This window comes from Podarcis liolepis (genome assembly GCF_965112155.1).
Source record: "Podarcis liolepis genome assembly, chromosome: 5".
Lineage (NCBI taxonomy): Eukaryota > Metazoa > Chordata > Lepidosauria > Squamata > Lacertidae > Podarcis > Podarcis liolepis.
In genome coordinates this window covers 50,336,226-50,363,116 of record NC_139556.1, presented here as the reverse complement: position 1 = coordinate 50,363,116, position 26,891 = coordinate 50,336,226, and the positions used below count along the sequence as shown (strand labels likewise).

General features: G+C 39.4%; 1 protein-coding gene across 4 annotated transcripts; it reads right to left on the bottom strand.

The window, feature by feature from the left end:
- Positions 1 to 992: 992 nt before the first annotated feature.
- Positions 993 to 21,009, bottom strand: TIAL1 (TIA1 cytotoxic granule associated RNA binding protein like 1). Of its 4 annotated transcripts, none has more exons than XM_083505734.1 (14): positions 20,663 to 20,961; positions 15,069 to 15,136; positions 11,262 to 11,358; positions 8,454 to 8,603; positions 8,162 to 8,216; positions 7,551 to 7,638; positions 5,615 to 5,690; positions 4,832 to 4,940; positions 4,621 to 4,716; positions 4,452 to 4,536; positions 3,642 to 3,765; positions 3,193 to 3,332; positions 2,474 to 2,565; positions 993 to 2,094 (listed from the first exon to the last, which is right to left on the bottom strand). In XM_083505734.1, exons 3-14 carry the CDS (start codon positions 11,271 to 11,273, stop codon positions 2,042 to 2,044), a joined length of 1,080 nt encoding a protein of 359 aa, XP_083361860.1. In that variant the 5' UTR covers positions 11,274 to 11,358; positions 15,069 to 15,136; positions 20,663 to 20,961; the 3' UTR covers positions 993 to 2,041. The 4 variants fall into 4 exon arrangements, with proteins under 4 accessions (XP_083361860.1, XP_083361861.1, XP_083361858.1 ...); XM_083505735.1 differs by having other exon boundaries at positions 8,454 to 8,552; positions 20,663 to 20,942; XM_083505732.1 differs by lacking the exon at positions 15,069 to 15,136 and having other exon boundaries at positions 20,663 to 21,009.
- Between the last annotated feature and the right edge of the window lie 5,882 nt (positions 21,010 to 26,891).

The following is a 26,891-nucleotide window of genomic DNA, read 5'->3' as shown; positions in this document are numbered from 1 at the left end:
AAGATTACAACCATTAGTGGTTAAAGAAGAAAACTCACAAATTACAGCTCTCTGGCCTAAAAAAACCCATGAAGTATATTGTGGCTGGAGTAAAATTGAAAACGATTTAGTTTTGAAGGAAAAAAAGGTCCCTATAAAAAAACTGTTCCACCTTGGTATGTTAATCTAGAACTTTTACCTTTAGTGGTTTCTGCATCTTCAATTCATGCACTTGCTAAAAACTGCACGGTAAGGCCCTTAAGATAAGACCAAGTGAGGTACACTATTGAAACCAAATACAGACTTGGGAAACACATTTATGTAACATGCATCACTCCTGAAAGACATTATATTTCATTACTTTTCTGATTACTGTTACATTCATGCTGTAAAACAGAACCAGAGGATAAAATTCCTTTGGGAAGCAGTTGCCGGTCCACGTACAGCATGGATTCAATGACGAACAAAATGCTATTTAGCAGGAGTAGCATTTTTTTAAAAAAGTAATTCTATATTCTTAGATTTTGTAGTCTGTAACAATAGAGTTTGTGCCCTATCTTCCCAGGGTTAATACAATTCAGAAATTCAGAACACATGAAGAATATTTCAGATAAAGCACAGGGTTTAGAGATTTCCCTGCTGCGAATGCTGACACCCCTTGAAACAATTTAGAAGAGCCACTGCTTGAGCTGCAAAAAGTCTCCTATTCAGTGTTATCCAAGTAACAAGACAATTGGTTTGCCCAGAAGAAAAAACACTTAACAGTCTCAGAGAACACATGAAGCATTTTCAAATTGTTCTAAAACTGTAATGTGGGACTTTTGTCACATCCACTTCTTATTCAGGATTAGTATTTTTCTAGAATTGGTGTCTACTGAAACGCAAGTCTATTTTGTTTATTCACTGGAGCGGACTATATATCCAAGTGGAGTGCTTCAGTGCATTCAGAGATGAAACATCTGCACCCCCTAGCTGCAGTAGGTAACACACACAGTTATTGTATCTAACTTACATTTGTTTTCAACTCAAAATTTATTGAGGCAGTTGTGTCAGTGTATCCACAAAATAAGTGAGAAATAACCCAAGTATACCATTTGAACAACTTCATGATTTATCCCAGTAATACTCGGTGCACAAACAACCCAGCCTCTGTACAGGTTTGTCACATGCAAGCCACCCCAAAATACAAAAACAAAACAAAACAAAAAAACCCACCCAAAACATTTTAACTAAGAATAAGCCACAGCTCAGTATACTTGTTTCAACTGCATTTCTGTTAACCAAATGGCACATTGAGGAATTTCTAAAATAAGGTATTTTAACAATCTGGTTAAAAAAATTCTTGGGCTAAATATTTCTAGATTTAAAAAACATCCCCAATTTTTTTTAAACACTCAGTTACTATACAACTTATAGGAACCGTCAAGTAGGTATACAAGGTTGTCAACCAAAATATTTACATACTGAGTAACAGAAAGCGAAATAATTCAGGTTTCTAGTGACAAAAGGTATTGAAGAATTAAGGCTCTTTGTATAGTTATGTCACTTTACATAGTAGCCAACTTTGGAAGTGTCAGTCTTTCACATTCTTGTCAATCTACTGCAAATATAGCAGCAGAGCATATTAAGTATTATTTTGAATAATTACATTGCTACTTCTATCTCTGAGCATGCTTTTGCAACATTGCAGTTAGGTACAAACTTTTATGTAAAAGTACAAGTATGACTGCTTAAGCACCATACTTTGGAAAAAACTGCTTCCCCAAAATCAAATGCAAATTTTTTCACTTCAAGCAAACAAGATCTGGAAAGATTTAATATGCTCCTGAATGTGGTTAACAAGTGTTTGCTCAAGTATTGCAGATAGTACTGTTTTTCAGCAAAGACTGAAATATTTATACCAGACTTCAGTTTCTTCAAACATATGGAAAAAAATAATTTGTGGAAAAAAAGCTATTTCCATGAGTATGTCTTCTGAATGATGGCTTTGTGGTTAATGAAGAAAACACTGTCTTCTTTGATGTAATGTTTGGTCCACAGCCAAAACGTCAGGATTTACTGTTCAACTAAAAGCATCTTTAATGTCATTTTTCTTAAAATCTGTGATGTAAAACACTGAAGACAAAAAAAATGGAATGGTAATCTAAGAATCGGGTTGTTAAATATTTCTTCCTAACATACCAACATTTGTAGTCAGAACTGTCTTTATTGACTTTATTTTAAATTTTGTACATAAAGAAAACATGTTCATATCCATCATGAACACAAAACTTAAAAAGGCATAACTAGAAGACATTTGTGTCCTTCACCAAAGCAAATGCTGTGCTAAAGGTTCCAAACATTTTCAATTTTCAAAATAAATATTCTCTCTCCTCCCTCCCCCTGCCAATGTCTATATTCCAGGCTTCAGAATAATCACTGGAAATTGAAACCTATCTTGAAATCACACTTCTAAACAGAGTCCCAGCTCACTGTGTTTGGTAACTTGCCATACCATATCCAGCCTGATTGGGTATTACAGGAGCTGCTTGTCCCTGGGCAGGCTGGGCACCAAATCCACTCATCCAGGCTGCAGATGGTGTTTGACTTGATTTTAAAATAAGAAAAGAAAAGAAAAAGGAATGAATTATTTACTGGGGGAAATCGGGCATGTTGTATTTTGCAACTATCAAATTCCAGAACTGAGAGATGCTAAAATGTTGTAACATGACTTGGGAATTCAAAAGATATTTTGGTTAAATCAATATAGTTTCTCTTTGTAAAGAATTACATTTAAAAATACTGACTTTATTACTACGCGTACATTCAGACCTAATGAGAGAAAATAAAAAACAGTGAGTGTTGTGCTCTCTTCCTACCTCCTGGCCCATAGACAAACTATAGTTTGAACAAACCAAAGTTCATTTTTTAAATGAAAATTGCAGGGTGTGTGAACCCAAGGCTCACAACTGCTGATTTACATAGATCAACAGTAGTTAGTACTGAAGACAAACACATCACCCTCATGTCCCCCATTTTATCAAGGTTGAAAATGAGCATTAATATAAAGTATGAGAGGTGAGTTAAAAGACAGTAGATTTCCTTAACCAAGATTTCCTTAACCAAGAACAAAAGTGATGCTAAGTAAGGCACAGGCAAAGATTCCAGATCAGAGTTTAAAATGTCTTAGAAAAGTGTCTGCCAACAGTAATTTTAGTGAAACGAATTACTTACTCCACACCAAATCCCTGTTGATTCCACGCTTGTCCATACATTCCGTAAGATGGCACTTGCCACCCATTGGCCACGTACTGTCCATACTGCTGTGGATTCCCATACACTTGACTCCAATGTCCCCACTGACTGTAATCCACCTAGGGATTAAAAAAAGGATTAAGATTTAAATAAACTTGAAGCAACAGAGTGCACACTGAGTATATAAATAGACACAGACTCCATCAACTAAAATTAGCAATTTAGTGGCAAGTAATTTAAGACCTATATACGCATTCAGCAAACTGGGCAAAGTACACACACTGTGGGGCAGGTTGACTGCAACCTTCCACTTCAATAGGACAGTTTGCAAATGGTGCAGTCACCTCTAGATTTCATGCACTAACTTCAATCACTTAGAGAGATACATGCAGAGGCTGTAGGAAACACTATACAAACAATCCAATTACCTGTTGGAAGTTTTTACTTATATCTGGCGATTCTTTACCCCAATAGCATTTAACAACATGGCCTTCAATTGTAGTTCCATTTACTGAAACAATGGCATGTGCTGCACTTTCATGAGTTGAAAACCTATGAGACAAAACATGAAGTCAGATTTTGCCAACATATGTACAGAAATGGTGCGGCTAACATATACTATTGTCTACTGAAGCATTCCCCAACCAGGTGCCCACCAGATGTTTCAGACAACAGCTCCTAGTCCACAAATTCCAGCTGAGCTGTGGCCCAAACTATATGGACACCAGGCCAGCAAAAGCTGCTCTGTATTTTGCTGCATGAAAGTGCAGAGAATGACGTAAGAAGAATAAACTTCTTTGCTTGCAAAAATGATAGCTATTAATACAGCACCAGTGTACACTGTGCTTTATAAAACAAACACAAATGAATCAGGCATGCCCCTTTCCAGATGAACTTACAAACTTAAATTTCAACAGAAAATAAAAGTCCAATGGCAGATAAGGCAGAACCTGAATCCTCAGCAATCAGGGATTTAGTGATCTAACTGTTCAAGAACCTCCAACACAGATGTCCTAAACTCTAAAAAATACATGAAGAGCACCACCCACACCATTCAACATGTTATCACTTCTTTTGACAAAAACAAGTTACTTCTAAATTCAACTCCACGTCTTCTTTTAAAGGTTCAATTCTTCCTTTCTCTTTAAGGACAGTAGATTTTGGATAACATTTTCATGTTTTATCCTGTAAATAAGTTACTACTTTAAGACACAAATAAACAGTAATAATTGTCCTACCTCACAAATGAGTAGCCTTTTCCTGGAAAAGCTCTTGTTTCCATAATCTGTCCAAAAGGTGAAAATGTCTGTCTCATCAACTGATCTAAAGGTAGTAACATTTTCTGTTAGTAATATTTATGATCAATGGCATCAATAAATTTGTTATAAAGAGAAATGTGATCCCTACCTGTTAATCCAGAGGCAATTCCTCCGCAGTAGACTGTACAGTTTTTAGGGCTTGACTGGTTTACTACATCTTCAAATCTCAGTTGTTTTGTGCTATCTGAAAGACAAATGACACTTTAAATAATTGCTTTTCAGTTATCTTTCCATTTTATAACAATGAAATGATTCACATATACCAATACACCCCAGCTGACCTCCTTTTATTCACTTACTTTCTTGTGTACTTTTAGGGGCAGGCGGTTTCCGTGTTGCCCAGTTAGTTCTGATTTGTCGACCTCCTAACCACTGGCCACCCATATGCACAATTGCATTTTCTGCATCCTGACAAAGCAAAACAGATTCCGTTTTCAGAACCAAAAACACCTGCAAATCTGAAACTTTGTACATACATAGTCCAAGAAGCTCTGATTACTGAAAAAGTATTGTACAGGGGTGCTCTGTTGCTACTTAACACACTTCTTAAAAATCACTAGATAACAATGGAGAGATGCTTCATTCTCTTTCACTGATAAGGGTATCAGAACTGCTAAATTGCTTCCTTAATAGACAGAGCACTCAAATTTTGTGCACACAGGTCCAAGCAAACATAAATTCCACTCATGAAATGGAGCGTTTCTGCCTCCACAAAACAGTATTCCTTATAGCAGAAGAAAGTTGGGCCATGTCTCTGCACAGTGGTACCTCTACTTACGTGCCACTCTTGTTACGTATCTTCCAGGATACACACACTGCAAACCCGGAAGTATACTTCTGGGTTTCTCCCCACGCACATGCGCAGTAGCACTCTATCACACTGCGTGTGTGCGCAGAACATGCACCTCCGGTTGCAGAAACCTTGGGATCCGACCGGAGCTCCGTAACGGATCCCATCCACAACCATAGGTACCACTGTACTAGAATTAAAGGATTTGGAAAGTTGCCCTTCACATGCCTTTTTATATTAACACCTCAAGCACATTCAGTGTCAACAAGTGGCAAAGTTTTTGATTGCTTACCAATTTATTATAAAACGATACAAAGCCATATCCTTTAGATTTTCCTGTTGCCATATCTTTAACTACCCGTGCATCCCTGGGAAGAGAAGCACAGTTATATGAGGAAAACATTAAATATTTTCAAAATAAAAACTAAAAGGAACCACACACACTGTATTGTGAGCATAATTTTCCCTATTATAAACTCAATAACCCCTATAACTATAACCATTCCTAAACTCTCCCTATTGCTTCTTTGCCTGTTAGAAAAAAAGCAGTAGGACAAAAAATAACATGTAATAAACATGCAACCTATCCATATAACCTGCACTTTCTACAACTATGTTCAGATTTGAAATTTTAAAAAAGGAACAAAGTTTCCTTTTCTAATACTCTATCTGCTAGGGTCCTCTTCACTGTTCTATAAATTACTCTAACATTTCTAACTATTTTTACCATGCATTTTCTAAATAAATGCCCTCTGCCTAGTGATATAAAATATGAAATATTAAAAAATTGAAAAAGAGGAAAAAAATAGGAATTAAAAGGCATACATGGCCTGTTAACAGATTTCTTTATTTTTCTTGGTCAATTCTCTACCATCATTTTGGAGTTTGGGCAGCTGTAAATTTTGAAAAATTGACATTTTCAGAAATTTAAGAAAGGAGAATAAAACTAACAACAATGCTAAGCACACCAGTACGAAAACAACAAATTTTACACATAAATTTTAGTGAGTAAGTTAAAATGATTGGAAATATAGAACTGCACTGAATATAGAATGTTAAAATGTAAATACTAAGATATGTATATATAAATAATGTATAATAAGAATAAATAGAAATGAGAAAAAAATCTACAACTGAGTTCCAGTGTGCACAGTTCCTTGCAGTTAGCTTCAAGATCCTGTCCATTCTTATGAGCAATTCTGCAAAATAATCAGAATGCTATTACTTTTAATTGTGACTTGGACTTAAGAAAAACTGCAGGTCTCAGGTATAAATAAAGATTGAGAAAAGCAACCTGTATTCAACCTTTTTTATATTTGCTCGCAAACAGTACTACTTACCACATTGAGATAAAAAGCAAAGTAAACAAAATAGACAAAATAAGATTTACGTTTCAATTGAAAATATGTACAGATTGTATATAGAAAAGATTGTTTTTTAAGCAGAAATATATTCTTGTAAAGTAACACAAGATGTTCAAGTTTTGTTTTGGTGTTGTTAAAAGGACAAAGAAAACAATAGAAGAAAACTTCTGAAGAAACTAGATTATGCAACAAAAGAGACAGACATGCTATAGCACTTAACAGGTACGCTTGCAATGCTTAAAATGTTCAATTAAAAAACTATAGTTATTTGGAAATCTATTCCCAATTTCTACTGTCTAAAAATAAAAGGTTGCTTTAGAAGGGCACACTTGTGCACCACTGCAAACGAAAGCTGCTAAACTTACCAAAACGTTTGGTTTAATTTCCAAATGCATGAACTCTAAATATAACACCACTACTTGTCAAAATGATAAATGTACACTAGATTTTATTGCTTTCTACACTACCTTATATAACTTGCCTGCAGTTCAACACTATCTACAAAATTATCAGATGAGTAAGAAACCTTGATGTATCTAACACACAACTTTATGTAAATTCCAAGACCCAAAACATAGTTTTCTTGCCAGCAATGTAACTCATTCACCACCAAACATACCAGGTGTTAAAAGCATGCAGCTTTCAATTGATTTGATGCAGAGACCTTGTTAATTTTTGTGGGGGGATAACTGAATGCAAAGAAACCCACAAGATCACTGTACCCCACCCACTGCCCATTATCAAGAAGACTTTAAAGAAACAATCCGAGCAAAGTGAAAGACATTTAACTTGAAGAAGAAAATACAATCATGTATTATGACTTGTTCTGTATTAGTGAATTAAGATACAAACTAGGATACTTACGATATTTTACCAAAAGGAGCAAATGCTGACTTGATGTCTTCTGTTGTTATTTCTGGACTTAAATCTCCCACAAACACATGGAAGTGATCTGGGGGAAAGCAGAAACCAATTAAATATATTTCTCTTAACCAGCACTTTAGTTCTCAGTGTAGACAGGGGTGCAATTCAAACAATCTTGTGTTTAAATTTCCAAGTCACATCTGCATTTAACCAGTAATTAAACTTGTTCAGCCAAAGAGTATCTATGGAGATTATAAAACCAAAGTAATTCAGCTACTATATAAAATCAAATTGCAGTAAGTGCATGAGCTCAGCTTTAAAGTCATACCTCGTGTTGCGTTAGGTTCATGTTGCGTCTTTTCGGCTTGTGAACACGGCAAACCCGGAAGTGTATACTTCCAGGTTTTGCTGTGCGTACACAGAAGTGTTCGGCGCGCTTCGCACATGCACAAAAGCGCTCTTATTGCGTTCCGCGCTTGCGCAGAAGGACCGCTCTAGTTGTGGATTTTTCGGGGTGCCAACAGCACCCTGGAACGGATCGTGTCCGCAACTAGAGGTACCACTGTACTTTAATAGCTGATTTTGGTAGAATTGTTACAAGCATTACTTACTTGATGTATCTTTTTTCTGGCTACTTGGTGTTGTTGCCCAGTTAACCTTTACTTCCTGAAAAAAAGAAAAACATCAGTACAAACATAATCAGTACAAACATAAACATGCATAAATTCAATCAAGATACAGTCTTATTCTAATAATAACAGCAACCAATATTAATTTTCAAGCTACTTCTAAGTAAGAACATGGTCAAAAATGCTTGCCATGGATCATATAAATTAACCTATTAATTTCATTTACTATGTGTCATTCTTTGTTTTCTTTCTTTCTTTTTTTTGTGCAACGTACCTTTCCCAAAATTTTTCTCCCATTCATAGCAGCTAATGCAGCAGCTGCATCCCTGTGTTCATAAAATTCCACAAAGCAATAAGGGTCATTGCTTGTATGCTGCAAAACAGAAAATCCAACAGAAGAGTTGACCCTTCTGCTATCGGGTTGCTGAGAAGAAAATCCAGGAAAATATATTACTTAAAGCTAGAAAAGGAAGTATTACTACACACGCTTATAAAGTAACCTTAAGAATGGTTGTCCATTGTTTCACACTATCAGTTTAAGATACAACATTCTGCTGTGACCCTGAACTAGACAGCAGCACATAGCAATGCTGCATGACCAGAGCAGCACACACTGATTTCTCTTCCCAATGGATAGTACTGATAGCAGAAATATTCTTGATCACCTGCTGAGGGGGAGGGAGGCATAGGTGAATCAGTCACAGGCCATTAGTGCTGTCAAAACGGACACAGCCAGCTATCTATGTGGTGGGTATAAATGCAGCACCTATCCAACAGGACACTGAATGCACACAGTGTTTATCACACTTTTGCACACTTACGACTAGATCCAGAAAAAACCTGTGCACAAATGTCTGTTTTGGCATAAAGACTGCCTTTATTAGATTGGGCTATGCAGCCTTTACAGTTTGCTCATTCATTCACATAATCTTAAAAAACTGAATTCTCAGACATGATGGTTATGGAAGGAAAAAATTCTGCCTGATATCTGGGGTCAATTTCCTGGAGCTAGACAGAGAGAGTTGGTTATGCACATGTAGCACCTCAAGCACCGATAATTCCCAGGGTCCAGATTATTTGGGGTGGATGAACAAATATTTGCAACTTTTACAAGGTAACAGAACCAAGATACAGACTAGAAGTTTGAACTTTTGGGTCTTACAGCAAAATATACTAACTTAGCAATCTGCAGATGGGGGGAACAACAACAATACCCAGCCGCTCTAGGCAGCTTATAGTATATATAAAACATAGTAAAATACAGTTGTACCTTGGATCCTGAAAGCCCTGGAACTCGGACGTTTTGATTCCTGAACACCGCAAACCTGGAAGTGATTGTTCCGGTTTGCAAACGTTCTTTTGGAACCTGAACGTCCAATGGGGCTTCCGCGGCTTCTGATTCCTGCAGCCAATCAGAAGCCGCAATTTGGTTTTTGAATGTTTTGGAAGTCAAATGGACTTCACACACACACACACACACACACACACACACACACACACACACCATATATCTGCCACCACCAGAAGACCTAACATTGTAGAAGAGAGAGACACCTGCCCGCAGGATGGCCCTTGCACCACTGCAGACTCCCTGTCATGCCTGCAGAGAGTTTTGTCAATGGAGATGTCCCCATCAATAGGAAATGGGGCAAATGGCAAATACCTCAGCCCCTGGAATTGAAAACTAGAGTACAGACAGCAGAAAGTAATTCCAAAATTCTGCTTGGGGCAACTCCAACAAATGCAGGGCTCAAAAATAATGTCCACTCTGGGAAACAGTAAACTCACTGGCAGTGAGTAAGCTCACTGACACTGAATAACCAGACACACAATGAGACTAGCAAAAGTTGATCAAGACTAATTTCCATTTTATTATTTTCAATGAGATTTCAGTAATTTTTGCTGGATTATGTCCAGCGTAGTTTCAAGGTTCTTATTAAAAGCAAACAATCTAGCAAGGGTTATTTGGGAAAACAATAAAATGGTTCATCAAAATGTAAGGTATGTTGCCATGTCAAAAGCACAGTCTTTTCCTGAAGCTATGAAAGCCAGAAATGAGGGTGTAAAAGAGGAATGGCATGCAGCACCTATCTTTTCTGGGTCCGAAAAGAGCCTGACTTTGATTCCTCTTTATTTTCAAGTGGCCTTTTAGTGAAACAAGATATTCAGCAGTGGTGAAAAGCATTGGGGTGGGGGCACAGCAGGCAGCAAGAAAGATCAGCAGAGTATCTAGGACCAACAATGCATATTGTACTGTATATATGATTTATAAAGGTGTTTGCATGATAACGCTTTAAAATCCTGGGCCTATTCTTTTTACAGCATCACTCAGGGAAGAGACATCTTGAATTTGCTCAGAGTCGCACAATGAATCCCAGAACAGGCAAAGCTTTATACACTGCCTTTGGTTGTGCAGTTATGACTCTAACTGATGGAACATACTTTGATTATCCTGATGAAACAAGGATAGTAGTGATTATCAATATGGTACAAGAGATATCATGTATCTCAAGTATTTCAAATAAAAATGTTTAGCATACATACTTCAGATGCAACTATTATTGCATACAATAACTTACATCTGTTGTTTCCCAGACCTGAGAATCATTTACCTAAATCCTTTAAGTTCCTTCTGTCAGAGCAATAACTGTATCATATTATGCAATTAAAGAAAGCTTAGTTATTAACTGCATGTTTTAATTGATTAAAAATGAATTCATTTGCATAAAATTGTTTCACAGAAAAGAACATCCTATATAGTTTATAGATAATCTATATAGTTATAAATAATCTATATAATTTATAGATAATGGACACCATTTTAAAAGAGACATTTCCTCCTGAGCAGGAGAAAAGGCAAGATTGTGCCTCCCTCTGCACTTTATGTAGTAAAAATTTTAAAAATAATATTTTAAAGATGTAGTGCATGTTTAAAAGGCACATTTCAAAAGATTTTTTGATTCAATTAATCAATCACTAACTGCTGCAGCCCTAATAGAAATGTTTTAGGTAGCAGAATCAATAATTACTTGAATTTTAAAATGAAACAATATTGACATAGACTAGACTGAAAGAGTCTTACCTCTGTTATCATTTTACAGCTTTTGCAGGGTCCAATTTGGCTGAATAACTGAAGTATAAGTACTTCAGTCACATCTCTGGAAAGATTTCCTACATAGCTAGATAGACAAAAGAAAAGGTAATGTAAATCCCATCATTCATCTCAAAGGATAACCTGTGCAATTTATTGAAATATCAGCTATCAATTGTGTAAGCAGGAAATATAGCACCTGTTAATAAACTTTATGAGCACACCATTAAGTAGTCCACAGCTTTTAAAACTCTACTACGTATTCATCAAATACTGGTAAGTACTAACATTGTTTTCATTGTAGTATCACAAGTATGCTGATCAGTTATGTTGCTTTTTGTTAGATAAACCCTAACCCAGAATTGAGGAACCTGTGGCCCTCCAGATGATGATGGACTCCAACTCCAATCAACCACAGCCAGTATGGCCAATGGCCAGAGAGGTTGTGAGCTAGGGCTGAGTAACATCTGGCCAGATACATGTTTCCCATGCCTGCCTTAATTCTTGTGGAGCACAGGAAAACTAGGCTTCAGTTTCAGAGATGGGCATGTGCAGGAGTCATGGATGCTACCAGTACTTTCCTGAGTTTCGTTTTCAAAAGATACATCCACAGAATCCAACAAATGGACCTCTAAAGGCCAAAATTCAGAAAGTTTGGCACAAGAATTTTAAAATGGAAATTAGTGCATGCACAGGAGTGCCATTTTCATTTCAAAAAGTCCTTGTATGCATCAGAGTCTGTAAGTTTTTTTATTTAACCCAAGGAAATTTAAATAGTGTGCTGGTTCTGTATGGGTGCCTTCCAAGGGGTAAACATCACTCAGAAAAATCTGGATATAGTCCCATTGAAAATAATGAACATAGTTATGACTAAGATCTACTCTAAGTAGGACTTACGTGGATACAATTCTTCACTTCTGTTAGAAATAACTATACTTTCAGAACAGGAAAGGGCTGACAATTTACAATCAAGCGATTCATATACAAAAATTAAACAGGTTTCTAAAAATAAATGTCAACTTCATTTGAGAGGCAATGTGGTGTAATGCAGTGAGTGGTTGAAGCAGCCTTTCCCAATCTTGGATCAAAGTTAGATGACAATCCCCATTATCCCTAGCCAGCATGGCCGAAGGACAGAGATGGTGGCAGTTGGAGTCCAACAGCACCAAGGTCCAAGGTTTGGGAAGGCTGGGTTAAGTACTGACATAGGATCAAAGAGATTCAAATCCCCACGCAGCCATGAAGCTCAATGGGTGACCATGGGTAAGTCACCATAAAGGATTCAGGGAGTAGGAACTATGTATGCTGCCTTGACCTCCTTTGAGTAAAGGCATGATGTAAAGAAATAATAAATGAAATGCTGCCAAGGGTTGAAAAGCCATATGCCATTTCCCAAGGGTTAAAAAGCTTTTTTCCATAACCACTGGCCATTAACGCAGCACTAAATAAGCTTATTCTAATACTACCTGTATGCTACTATTGCTCCTAATAAAAATCCATAGTAGTAAGTCAAATAGCTTTCTTAATACCACTTTGAATCTACTTCTAAAGCAGCAATAACATAATATGCAGTGCAGAATATTACTGCAGATATGTCACTGGGGATCTCTTAGCCAAGGTTAGGTGATCAGGAGTTGGCTTCTACCCTTCTCTAGAGCAACTTTCCACTCACACCCAACTTAATTGCCATTAAAACATACTTCAAATAGAAGTTGAAAGGAGATTATGGATCCCGGCAAAACTGTGGGTAATGCTACTGAGGTGGTTAACACTGGTTTCAAATATCTCTTAACCTCAATTAAAGCAGGAATAGAAAATGTGCTCTACATTGGGTAAGGAAGCCCACTTTCAAGCACTGAACTACAGTTCAGAGATCCCCTGAATTAGGTCTACAGCAGGTGATAATAGCTGAATATTTGAGATCTCTCTGGGTCCAAATTAAACAGCCTTTCCATAAAACTAGTCTGCCTTTAAATAATATGACAACCAGAAGCTACTGGCCTTATTGTCAGTTGTCAAAATGTTGTAGTACAAATACTATATTATGTGTATTACTGATCCTGCTCAACTATAATGTGATCGCTTCTGCTAACAAGTACAAGAGTTTTTCTCATGATCCATGAATCATCAATATTTTATGTGCATATACCATCAGTCTTTAGTAATCCTCAGTTCCGCAGCCCCTGCCAGCTGGGGTGGAAAGCAGGAGGCAGGCAGAAGCCCTACTCCATGCTTCAAATAGGTGAAGTAATCAGACTCAGATTAGACCCAATTCTGCCCTGTGACAGCAGTGGGGAATGCATACAACTGAGGCAAGGCTATCTTCTGAAGGTGTCACCAGGGCCCTAACTCAAAATACTACCCTTATGTGGCTCACCTATATACAATGCAAACTTTCAATTTGTATATCACTTTAAGCCTCAATGTCCAATAAGAAACTTATTAAGGGGGGGGGGTTATGAATATATGGGCATGGGACAGTACTTGTGGCTCAGGAAAGTACTTTGAATGGGTGCCCAAGAGGAGATCCTTTGCAACACCACAGGAAGTTCTATAACAGATGTGAGAAATCTTTGACTCTTCAGATGTTGTTGCACTACAACTCCCATCAGTCCCAGGAAGCATGGCGGGTGGCCAGGGGTTAAGGAAGTTGTATCTGGAGGGCCAAATGTTTTCCATAACTGTTCTGTAAGATAAATGCCGCTGACTTACCGTATTTTTCGCCCTATAGGACACACTTTTCCCCCTCCAAAAATGAAGGGGAAATGTGTGTGCGTCCTATGGGGTGAGTGCAGGCTTTTGCTGAAGCCTGGAGAGCGAGAGGGGTCGGTGCGCACCGACCCCTCTCGCTCTCCAGGCTTCAGGAAGCTCTGCGCAGCCCTTGGGAGACCGGCGCGACTTCGCGCTGGTCTCCCAAGGGTTGCGCAGAGCTGCCTGCATTCCCGGGCTTCGCGCTCTGCGCAACCCTAGGGAGCCCGGCACGACATCGTGCAGGACTCCCGAGGGTTGCGCAGAGCTGCCTGGAGTCCCAGGCTTCGCGCTCTGCGCAACCCTAGGGAGCTCGGCACGACTTCCCGCCGGGCTCCCTAGGCTTGCGGATAGCAGGCTGTTCTGGGGGCTGGGGTCGGGGGAAGCTCGAGCTTGCCCTGCGCCTGGGGGGGAAATATTTTTTTTTATTACCCCCCCAAAAAACCCCAAGGTGCGCCCTATGGGGCGAAAAATACGGTAAATCTAATTACAATATGATTTCAGTGACCAGCCTTGAGCAAATTACAATCAGCTGAGGGCCCGTCCCCCCTCAAGATTGGCCATTATTTGTAACACAGGGTCAGTAATACCAGCTCCCATTGTTCTTATGAAGTACCCTGAGAAATAGCAGAAACATTTTGATCATTTAGGAGGGAAAGCAATATATATGAAGTATTTACATATCTTCTCTGATACTTTTGAAAACTTTAAAAAAAAATCACGCACACAAGAAAGTGGAAGGCATATGGAAAATGAACAGAAAAAGTAAGGAGGCTATTCAATGCAGACTAATTTGCAAGCCTTACCCATGAATCACATATTGGCTTTTGAATGAATCCCCTCAACTGAGAAAAACAGTTGGTAACATGAAGCCAGCCTATAGAAGCTCAATATCAGTTTTGATTTTTTTTAATTTTTCTTTTAAAGAATACATTTAACAACTGGTGAAATGTCTATTCTGAATGAATATTGTAATCTTAAGGAACACTGTAAGAATACACAATTAACTTGGCAAAACCATAAATAATGAAATAAAGGCATATACTATACCTCTATAGGCTGTCTCCCTAATTCATGAGACATCACTTATGCTGCATTGACAGGCATAGTATAGAAACCTAGATAGATAACAGGAGTAGTTTATATTCTGACATATATAGGTTCCAATACTAGGTACTGTTGCTGCATGTAAAACAAAACATTTATACATCCTCCATCTAGTAGAAGGGAAAAATAATTCAAACTACATAACTACCTAAGGCTACAATTCTATGCACAGTTACCTCACTTGGAAGTGAACATTGTTAGGCTCAAACGCTGTACCTAAATACCTCTATGTAACTGGCATAATAAATCTTGTGTACTAGTGGTACATGTTACTTGTTATACAAGTATACAATTTATAACCAGCAAAATGAAACCTAGATTATTCGTGTAATACAGTGTCCTCTACATCAGAAAACAAACAAGAATTTGTTGGTAAACAATGTGAAAATTACTAAGACGTTTAGGAAATGTTTCATTTGAAGAACAAGTTTATCATGTATAACAACAGCTAATAAATCTTAAAAGTGAAAGTCTGCACTCTGGACAGATTCCAGGCTTTTGTTTTTTTACTAGAACCCCAAGGTACACCAACTAGAACCTGGTTCTAAAAACATATGCTAGGGGCACAATCCAAACTTCCACCCCCTGCTGACAGGGCTTCACAGAGCAGTGGGGCTACTGCTGCACTTGAAAGCCCTGTCACTCATGACAGCTGCAGCGGAAGGAGGTGGGCAGAATGATCCAAAATTGATCGCTCCACCTGCTCCAGTCTAGTGTAGTTATGTGGTCCAATGAGGTTATGAAATGACAATAAGACTGGCTCAGGGTGCTGGGTCAGTTCGGCTCCACCTCCATCCACAGAACATCATGCCAGTGATAGGTACTGACAGTGGGCCTCCCAGCCAGCCAGCCACTCATTCAATGGAGGACCAGCTCAATCAGATGAGAGACATCTCTGCCTAATTCAAACTCACTCCAGGCCAGCAAACGAAACATTTGAGTTGCTTTGTGAATTAGTTGAAAGTAGGTTCCATGGAAATCAATGGGACAAGTTAATCATGAATAAGTGGAATCGCATTATTGCTATGGGAGCGTAAAGTCAACCAATTTAGTCTGGATCAAATTCATTAACTTAGAATTAAAGAATTCAGAGTACAGTAATTTCTTTTCAGTACTAGAATGGGACATAATTCACAATCCTTCAAAATAAAAATCCGCTTCTGGTTACCCAAGGCCTTTTTCATTTCAACAGAGAAGAGGGGTCATTTTGTTGTTGCTATTGTTAAAACCCCCGGAAAAGCTAGAAATCCTTGCCAATCCACTGCAAATCAGCAGAGATCTACCAGCAGATGTAGCTCCACCTCCTGCCTACCCTGGTCAGTACTATCTTACCAATGGGAAATTATACAAATTGAAAATAAATTTTAAAACTAAATTAGGAAACAGAAAAAAGAATTCACCTGCTCTCATCTCAAAGTCATGCTGATATTATCCCAGCTCCAAGATGGGGGGCGATTAGCCCATGGTTCCCCAGATGTTGTTGAATTTGCCATGGTGGCTGAAGCGGATCGGGCCACCAACATCTGGGGGCCCACAAGTTATCTACCATGGCCCTTGAACCTCTTTCATGCCTCCTGCTGTCATGTAATGGACAGCTCTTAAAAATCTTATTTTTATTTGATTTACTGAATGATTTCTTGTTCTCTAGTGACACCTTTGACATTATGGATCTTGGACCCTTGTTGTGGCAAGAAATCCCTGCCTAGATTATATGAGCCACTACATTTAAAGTGTTTATTAACTTTTTGGTTCAGTATTGTTAGGAACTGACTCCATGACTTGTATGTAGTCATGAAGGATTGTTAGGAATTGCATCCTTCTTTAAACTTGTGTCCTCAGATGTTGCTCAACTACAGCTCCTAACATTCCTGACCATCAGCGAAGCTTGGTGGGGAGAACAGGACTTGTAATCCAACAACATCTGGAGACCGGAGGTTGAAAAACTCTGGATTACCTGACCCTAGGACATTCAAGCTTTGTACGTTTTACACAGAAGTGTCCTAAGCACAAGGTTGTCTCTAAGACAACGAAATATTAAATGGCAATTTTCTATTTTAAATAACTTTTATAAAAGATGAGAAGACATTTCAATACATCATTCATGGGCATAAATCTTTTAGGCACCCACAGAACCAGATGCTTGATATTTTTCTAGCCCTGTTTCTCAGAAATTTGGATTCATCGGAAATTCTCCCTTACAGGGCAAAAAAAGATCCATGACTCGTCTACAAGCATTACAAAGTAAATTAATGGCTTGCAAAAGTATAGCTCAGAGCATAACTATTATAGTTCATGAATTCTTTCAGAGCAGTTGACAAAAACTGTGCCAATTTTTAAATACAAAAGAACTCATTCATATTGCATTTTTTTATTATTCCTCTTACATCACATACGGAAATCCTAACTTTCTAGCAGAATGGAATTTGAACACAGGGCATACACCATATATATATATATATATATATATATATATATATATATATATATATCACTATTCTGCAAGGCTGTTGAATTAGGACTGGTAGCCATTATAGTGTTCCGTGAAACAGTACAAGCATGGCTGCACGTTTTCTCTCTACTTAAGGCCAGAAGACAGAATGTGAGCCAAAGGCAGACAGCTAACATAGCGTTGTACTCCAGTTTCTTAAGAAAGGAAACAGTGCAAAACTTTGGCAGCTGTGCACATATTCTTTTGGCACAGAAAACAGAGCAAACTGGTAAGACTTTATAGTGCTGATCCAGGTTTCCAAGAAGTATGGCAGCTACAAGAGGGGAGAGTGAATAAGTACCTCTGTATGCTTTCTAACAATGTGCAGTTTAAAAATGCTTTACTCAGAAGTAAATTCCACTGAATTCAGTGAAACTTAAATTCAAATAAGTTCAAAGGATGAAGATAACACCAACTGCAGTTAGGTACTTTTCCAGCTCTGATTTCCAGCTTTTCAATCTATTAGAAATACTCCTGCACGGGTGGGTGGGTGGATCAATTATATCACTGGGAGACCTGCAAAGCAAATTTGGTAAAATCTGACATAAATTTAGTTTTGCCAAACTTCTTGCTTGTTCTCATTGATAAAAACTTGATTAACTTGTAGCCAAGAAGAGAAAAATACCAAAAATACCAAGCATCTGGTTATGCTCTAGTCTCACAAGCATGTGTGCACACAATCCTCTAGCATACAAAACCTTTTAATACTGACACTTCAAATGTTTATTCAACTTTTTAAAAAAAATGTAACGCAGTGGACATTTGTCAGCTGCATGCTAGTTATATTTAGTATCCCACCACCCTGGCACATCCTGTCATTTCTCTCTTCCACTATGCACAAAAGTGACATTCTGAACTCAGGCTCTCAAGTCAGTTAAGATTGTTTCCTAAAGATTCAGAGTAACCAGAGGTGGTTTCAAGCATGCAATCAGAGTGGAGACAAAGTGGCCAAGTAAATAATGTTTGATTGACTTCTTAACTTTTGTGGACTGGGAAAAGGATGGGAAGACAGACATGCAAAAACTGTTCTGAATGAACCACAGCAGCTGAGTCATGATTTCCATACAGAAAGATTATACTCCCAATTCATTGTGACTGAAATTAAAACTACAATCTGTTTAATTACAATGAACATTTTGAAGCTAGCTTCAAAATCAGTACAGTACAAGAAAGCTGGGTATATACTACAAAAGCTGTCTTCCACTTTCAAGGATATGGTCCAGGACAGAAGTGATGAACATGTGCCCATGTTCTTGTAAACACACTTGTACAATGTAAGATATAATCACAATCCTGAGGAACTCCAAACTTTAAAAAATATATACTTTCCCAGTGACCATGGTAGAAAGTTGTTTTAAAATATTAGAGGGGGGGAAATGCTAAATGATTAGAGTAAGATTGCAAATTAGGTTTTTATTTTATCTTGTATTTTATCTTGTGAACTGCCCTGAGATCTTGTGATATTTTTAAAAATAAATAAATAAAAGGTTGTCCATTATCTTCAATTTTTACTGTATAAAGCATCCAACATTTTTCCAAGAGCAACTAACTTTTTTACATTAGAGGATAACAACAATGTTCTCTATTTCCACAAGAAAGTTCAACAGTCAGATACAAGTTATGTATACTGTAAGTCTGCTTATTTGTATTTACTTGCTTCCTTCCCCTACAACATGATGCTTCCAACATGGCTAACAGCACTAAACTTGCTAGCTCCCGAGCTTACTACCTCAAAATTTAAGTAGCACTGAACAAACGGCTTCTGTTTCATCAGTAGTTTCTTAAAATGTTTTAAGCATGTTTACATGCATTAGACAAAGAAGTGGTGACCTCATTTATACACTGATTGCTCAAGAAGCCCCACTACCAATGTTGCCTGGTTATCACATTTTTCTCTCCTCTCACACTTCAGAGGTGGGATATGAGAGCTAAAACAAAAATCATTTACTTGATCACAATCGAAATACAGCAAGCATTTTGTTTAGAACAATTATTCTGCTCTGCAAAAAGGAAGAAAAGAGGGTTTGGCTTGCAATATGCCTTCTAGTACAGTGAGCATATGGTTCCTATGACACATTCTCTCTGTTTCACGAATACAGAAAGAACCTTATATTTCATGGAACATAAATTTTTATCCCTCACTCAGGTTTTTGAATCATAAAGACATCCCTTTCATTTGACTATTCAGCTTTATTCTCTTGAATTCAGAATGCTGCCCCCGCAATATTTTCTCCAATATATGCATCAGGTCTCCGGAGGATCTGATTACCCATATCTGCATCCACACCTCTCTACCTACTGACCTTTCTCCCCTTCTTGTTTTACTGGCCACGATTTCCGACACGGAAGCCTCACTGACCCAAGGCTCCCACCCCCCACATGCCTCATAGAACTCCAAACTCAACATATGTTCAACCCAGCCTGTTGACACGACTACAACAGCCTTAGTGTTCAGGATCTCACAGAAGAGCCCCGCGCCTCGTGGAGAGTGAGAGGTTTTGCTCTGTTCCGAATTACATCCTCTCCCAATTCCCTTTTGGCGAGAAGAGAATTCGTGACCCCTTGGCACGAGGGCCCAGGACCCACATCCACGTAGGACTGACGTTTCCCTGACAAGGGACCAAGGGCCTATGAGTTATGGAGCTACAGAACGGAAAACGTTTCCCAAAACCTTCCCGAGGTGGGGAAAAGGATCCCCAGCCCCACAATTCCTGGCATGTCGCAAAGAAAACCATTTTGGGTTGTAGCTCTGGCTCCAATGAACTGTCTTTCCCCTCAATAGCATGCTTATCTTTTTTCCCCACCCCCAAATCCCCCTTTGGCTGAGGCATACCAACCCCCTTCCCCATTAGAGAGATCTACTCGATCACCTCACAATTGCCTACCATTCCTCCCCCCCGACCCGCTCGTTGCCACGACTCCCCTCCCCCTCGACCCTCTTCGGCCCCTCCAGAGAGGCGCCACCCCGCGCACGTCCCCGCCTGTCAGAGCCCCCCGCCCGACCCACCTGCGCCCAGGTGCTCAACCCACCCACCCCAACCCCACTCACAGTGTCTTGGGCTGCCCGTCGTCTTCCATCGCGGCGAAGGAGGGCCGCTCGCAGACGGACCCAGGACACCGCGCGGAGGGGGGAGGGGACTACCGGTAGGCTCCGACAACCGGGAAGGAGGGGGGTGGGGGGTTTTGTAACGAAATGCGAGAGCTCCGCGGTCCCTCGTTTTACGTCCAGGCCCCCGGCAGAAGCAAAAGACTAGGACCGAGAGAAGGCGGGGGGTGGGGGAAGAGGAGGAACCAGAGATCCACAAAATGGCCGCGGCCGCCAACCACTCAGGAAGCGGCGTAACACGCAGGCGCAGCAAAAACACCTCTCCGGCTTAGCTTTTTCCCCTCACGACCATAGAGAAAGACCGTCTAGAGCGGCGCGTGCGCTCCGAGTTCCGGTTGGGCGGAAAGAGGGCGGGGCTTCGGGAGGGGGCGGTGTCTCTATTTTACACGTAAGAAGGATATACGATTTGGACGCTTTTTGCGTGCTAGTGAATGGAGCAGGGGAGGGCTCTGCACTGAACTGAATACATACACTACATTACTGGCGTATAGAGGGCTTTTTTTAAAATAAAAAAATAGCCAATTGTAGATTTATCAGTCGCCCAAGAACTTCGGTTCTCCGGGCGATTGTGTAAAACAATATATAAAATGACAGATACTATAACTATATAATACTATATAACTGTAACGTAATAACACGGAGCAACATCTTAACACATATTGCTATCAAATAATACAAAGCTTTATAAATTAATAGCCAAGTACAAATCACAGCATAATCTCAAAAGACTGCAAATACAGAGCTGTGAAAATAAGAGTATTTGCGTGGCATTAGAATTATTTTGTTGTTAAGTTATATCCCGCCTCCGCTAAGGAACTCAAGGTGGTGAACATGATTCTGCCCCTCATTTCATCCTCACACAGGTAGAATACAGAGGCTGCATACGCTACTAGTGCTGGTTTGTGGAGCTGCGTACACACGGCTAGCCACAATCCACTTTGATCCTGTAGTTTTTTGAGAAATACTGTGTTTTGGTGCATTTCCTCCGAAGCCAGCTTCAATCTGATTTGAACAGAAACCATAGGAAGCCATTTACACCCACCCACTGGCATGGACAGACAGCAGTGACAGAACACACCCAACAAAACTGAAGTGTACGTTGGAAATGCTTCTGCTGTGCGGGGAAATTACCTTGGTACGTTTTAAGCCAGTAATGTGTATGCAACCTAAGAGATAGTGATTGGCCCAAATTCACCCCATCTGAACCTGGGTCTCTCAGGTCATAATCCAAATAATTTGACAATTAAAGTGGGTTCAAGGCAAACCTTTCCAGGGAGGCCATTCCATAATCAATAGGCCATAGCTGATAAAGCCTCCCCTTTTGCAACCACCTGCTGGATCTCATATTGCAGCAGCACTAGAGTGAGCTTTTCTGTAACCTGAACCATGGATGTGATTTAAGGTGAATATAGATGTTCTAATAAGTGGCTTGAAACAAATTGCATTATGCGACATTGGTTTTTAAGGTAAAAAATGTGTGGTCAACTGCCTCCACCACACAACTGTTTGTGTTGCATCGCTGTGCAGCTGTAGTTTTGGATAACAAGGAGGCTTTGCTTTTTATGCAGATATCTGGTTGAAGGCACATTTACCTGAATAAACTATTCAGATTCTGAACTGCATTATGCTAGTGGGCAATATTATCCTGGCTCAGATAATTTCTCTAAGGGATACTTCACTCGTTTGAGACTTATGATTATGAGATTATATTATGGAGAGAAAACCTCGATGCCTGTGTAATTATGACTGTAATGGAATGCAAGTGCAATACAGAATTAATGTAATGCAAAATTATCTGCAGATCTCTGTACATTTTTTATGCTTTTTATAACGCAGATGGTTTCCATCTAGTATCTAGCATGTGGAGGCAGGGGAACCTCAGACCTGGGGGGACCAAGTGTAGCCTGCCAGGCCTCTTCTAATCAAAGCCAGTGAGGGATATGGCATACCTGCACTCCCTCCCTGAGTACTTTTGCATGGCTTAAATGTGTCCCTGAACTGTGATAACACATATTTCTTGCCTGGAGAGAGAATTATCTGTGTGGAAACCTCTGCATTTTGAATGGTTTGAATGTAGTCTACTGTACAAAGGCAAGAGTCACATCTGTTACGCTTCCGACTTTTGCCTTTGGTCACAGTCACCATGGTATGAAGCCCCTGGAAAGTTGCCCACGAGGGATGTGGCCCTCAGGCTGAAAAGGTTCCTCACCTCAACAGAGCATTTTGCCTAGCCTTTGTTAACATCTTTGCCCAGTCCACCACTGCAGGAAGAACCTCATGAGTAGACTGAGCAGACGCCCAGCCATATGGTAGAACTATCATGCCCTACTTTACCTTATCCATAATGGGTTGCTCATCTTCAGATGCTCAACCATGGTATCAGTGGAGCAGACAGTGGTATTATTCCCCAGACAGTGGTACTGGCAGCAAATGTGTATTTTGCCATGGAGATTGACTCTCACACCAATGGTCCAACTCCAAAATAAAAGGATTGGCACTTGAATATTTTACATGTGTGGAGTGCATGCATACAAGCATTGCATAACCTGCAAATATGTACGTTGACATGTGACAAATGTGGAATGTTTACTTTTCTGGCAACTTAAAAACAATTTTTTATTCCTTGCTAATGAAAATCTCAGGCAAACTCTTTGCCATCATTTGGTTTCTTTTAATCCATCAGGTCATAACAAAGGAATTATGAACATTCAAAGATAAAATGATGGATGTTTTCTTATTTAATCTCTTCATCCTCCCCACTCCCAAAAAGTATTAGAAACGGCTGTTATTTCAGCACCTTTCCCTCCCTACCCCCATCATTAAACTAGCTCTTTGATTAGCAGTACAACTTAATCAGGAACTATCTAGGACCTTTGCACGAAGATAGTTACTGGAACATAAATAAACACAGTGTTCTTGCCAGCTTAAAGAAATGTCATCCTGACAATACTTCAGTTCCAAACCACCTAAAATGCAAACATAAACCTTGGATCTATGCTGGTGTTCCTACTTAATCACGGTATAAATCAAGACACTCTTTGGACACAGTCCCACGGAGTTAACCAACATGTGATCTGCCAAAAAACAGTCAGTAAAGTTTATTAATAGACAAGAAAAGTTGCTGCCTTCATGCTAACAAAGAAGGAGGGGGGGAAGGAAACTCCTGGATCTTGCAAACACTTGTTTTGTTTGATAAAAGAGTCTCAGGTTTCTCTACAAACAGTTAAACATGATAACAGAAGAATTATAATCCTCTGTCTTGTTTAGTTAAACTAGTGGAACATGATTCCCCTGCAGAATGACCTAAGCAGACACCTGTCCAGTTTTTAGCACCACTGCTGAAATTCTATGACTTTTTTTTAGCAAACTGAGTTTGGGCCAAATTCAAAATTGGATAGTGGTTAGGATTCTAAGGACCTTTACCATAACAATTTTTGCCAAAACAAATGTGCATTTCTTGTGCAGCTTTACTGAAAATTAACACGCTTCTCCTGTTGCTTGTAGGCGTGTTCTGCTTTCCCACTTCTCAAACCGTCTTTTGTTCCTATAAAAAATAATCATCCTTCACGAGGTCAGCTAATAGGCACAGCACTTGAAGGAAACACAGACACAAAAACACGCACTCACACACAGCATAGACAGCCAGGTCACATTCCTCAGATAAGGGAACAGTAGGGAATGCTCCCCCCCCCCTTATAACCCACAACATTAATTACAAATTTATTTATATATTTAATAAAGGTTTGTGACAATATTTAATCAAATAACCTCATTGCCTCTGCCTCTTCATTGTGTTTGAATTGTTACTAGCCAGCCTCTCCATACATACCCGTACCTACATCAGTAATGTGTAGCTAAAATGAGCCAGCTTTTTTAAGGTTCTGCTGCCTAACCTCACAAAGGTAATTTTTACTCATGGCAAGTGACCAAGTAACTGGCTAATGTAAACCTGCTCTACTTTCTGTGCAAAGTGACTATACCAGATGTATTTTTGCATTTTCTTGTTCCCTCTCTTCCTTTCCCTTGTCTGTACGCCTTGCATCTAAAAAGAAAAAAAAAGCTGGAAATATAGTCAGTTCTTTTGATGATTAAGGTTGAGAGAGAGAGAAACAAGCACTGACAGTATGATGGAGGGGAGAGAGAGAGAGAGACTGCCACACTATATTGCCTTGTTTACATCAAAAGACAGCTGTAGTAACAGCACATTAAGCACTAAAAAAAAATCAATGGAGATGGAATTCACAGCCGAATGCTCAATTTTCTCTGGTCCATTATGTGCTTAATAACACCACTTCCATGGCTGAGTTCATACAAGCATTTTTAAAATTAAAATTCTCAGTAGAACTGCAAAGGAGGGAGAGCCCTTAGAATTTCACCAAATGCTGCAGAGTTGGTTTTTTTAAATACACATAGTATCTCTGTTATTTACAAATTGCCCAATACAAACACAGACACAATTTACATACAATGCAGCACATATGATGACCATGGAGTTATTTATTATACTGTAGTCTCCTGTTTAGCTCAAGTTTGGATATAGCACATGTAGTGAATAATGCTTTGTTGCAGTAGTATATCTTGCACCCCACTGGCATAGCAAAACTGCCAAATCCTAAAGCATCTCAGCTGGAGGAACTCGGGTAAAGGATTGCATCCCTCTCTGTAAAACAAAACTTGTAGAGGAATGACTTGTAGGCTTCTAAACAAAAGACTGGCATGTGGCTGCACGCTACAATAATTTAAAAATATGGACTGTAACAAAAACATTTCATGAAAAGACTACAAATATTATTATTTTTTATTTCAGCCACAAGGTCTCCTACATAACACCAAATTACTCTTATTCTTTTTGAAAGGTTCAGTAGGAGTCTGGCTCAAGTTCCACCAATTCTTAAGACCAGGATTATCCCTGACGACATCATTATACCATAAGAAATAAACTAAAAATCCCATACAACCATTAGGAGACTTTCAAGCCTGCCAGCAGAAGAATGTATAAACCAGAGCTTTCCAAACTGTGTCACGACATGTTAGTATGTCGGCTGCAGTGTGTAGGTGTGTCATGCGAACGCTCCCCATGCTCCTTTTTTTGGTTGGAAAGGGGTTAGTTTAACCCAGGCATAGGCAAACTCCGGCCCTCCAGATGTTTGGGACTACAATTCCAATCATCCCTAGCTAACAGGACCAGTGGTCAGGGATGATGGGAATTGTAGTCCCAAATATCTGGAGGGCTGGAGTTTGCCTATGCCTGGTTTAACCTCTGGTTTGCTAGTAAAACCGAATTGTTGTTGTTTAGTTGTTTAGTCGTGTCCGACTCTTTGTGACCCCATGGACCAGAGCATGCCAGGCACTCCTGTCTTCCACTGCCTCCCGCAGTTTGGTCAAACTCATGCTGGTAGCTTCGAGAACACTGTCCAACCATCTCGTCCTCTGTCATCCCCTTCTCCTTGTACCCTCCATCTTTCCCAACATCAGGGTCTTTTCCAGGGAGTCTTCTGTTCTCATGAGGTGGCCAAAGTATTGGAGCCCCTTCATAGATCACTGCTTTGCCGTGGCAAAGGGGCTTGAATAACTGAGAGAAGCTATGAGCTACGCTGTGCAGGGCCACCCAAAACGAACAGGTCATAGTGGAGAGTTTTGACCAAACGTGATCCCACCTGCAGGAGGAACCGGCAAGCCACTCCAGTATCCCTGCCAAGAAAACTCCATGGACAAAGACAACAGGCATATAAAACTGAATTACCATGTCTCAAAATGATGCATGTCTAACAAGTGTGTCACCAACATGAAAAGTTTGGAAAGCTCTGGTAGAAACAATACAATTTTGATTAGTGATAGCCACATAACCTCTTGTGAGGAGTTATCTACTTAGGAATGTGTATCAGCCACTAAATTTTCAATACTATCATGTATAACTATGGCAACAGTGCAGCAAGCTGAGGTGCAATAAATCCATTGCATAAACCTCTGCCTCCTTTCACTGTATATCTTTGCCATCCTCTCATTTGCAAATATAAATGTAAACAAAACCACATAAAATTCATTCTGGAGGTGTTAAGCCAGGGTATGATCACCTAAAATGTCACTCCTTCACTTCCCCATTTCCCCACAATACCTAATCAAGAAGTTTCAGTGCCCCGAGGCACCTGCCAGAAAAAGCAACTAATACTGG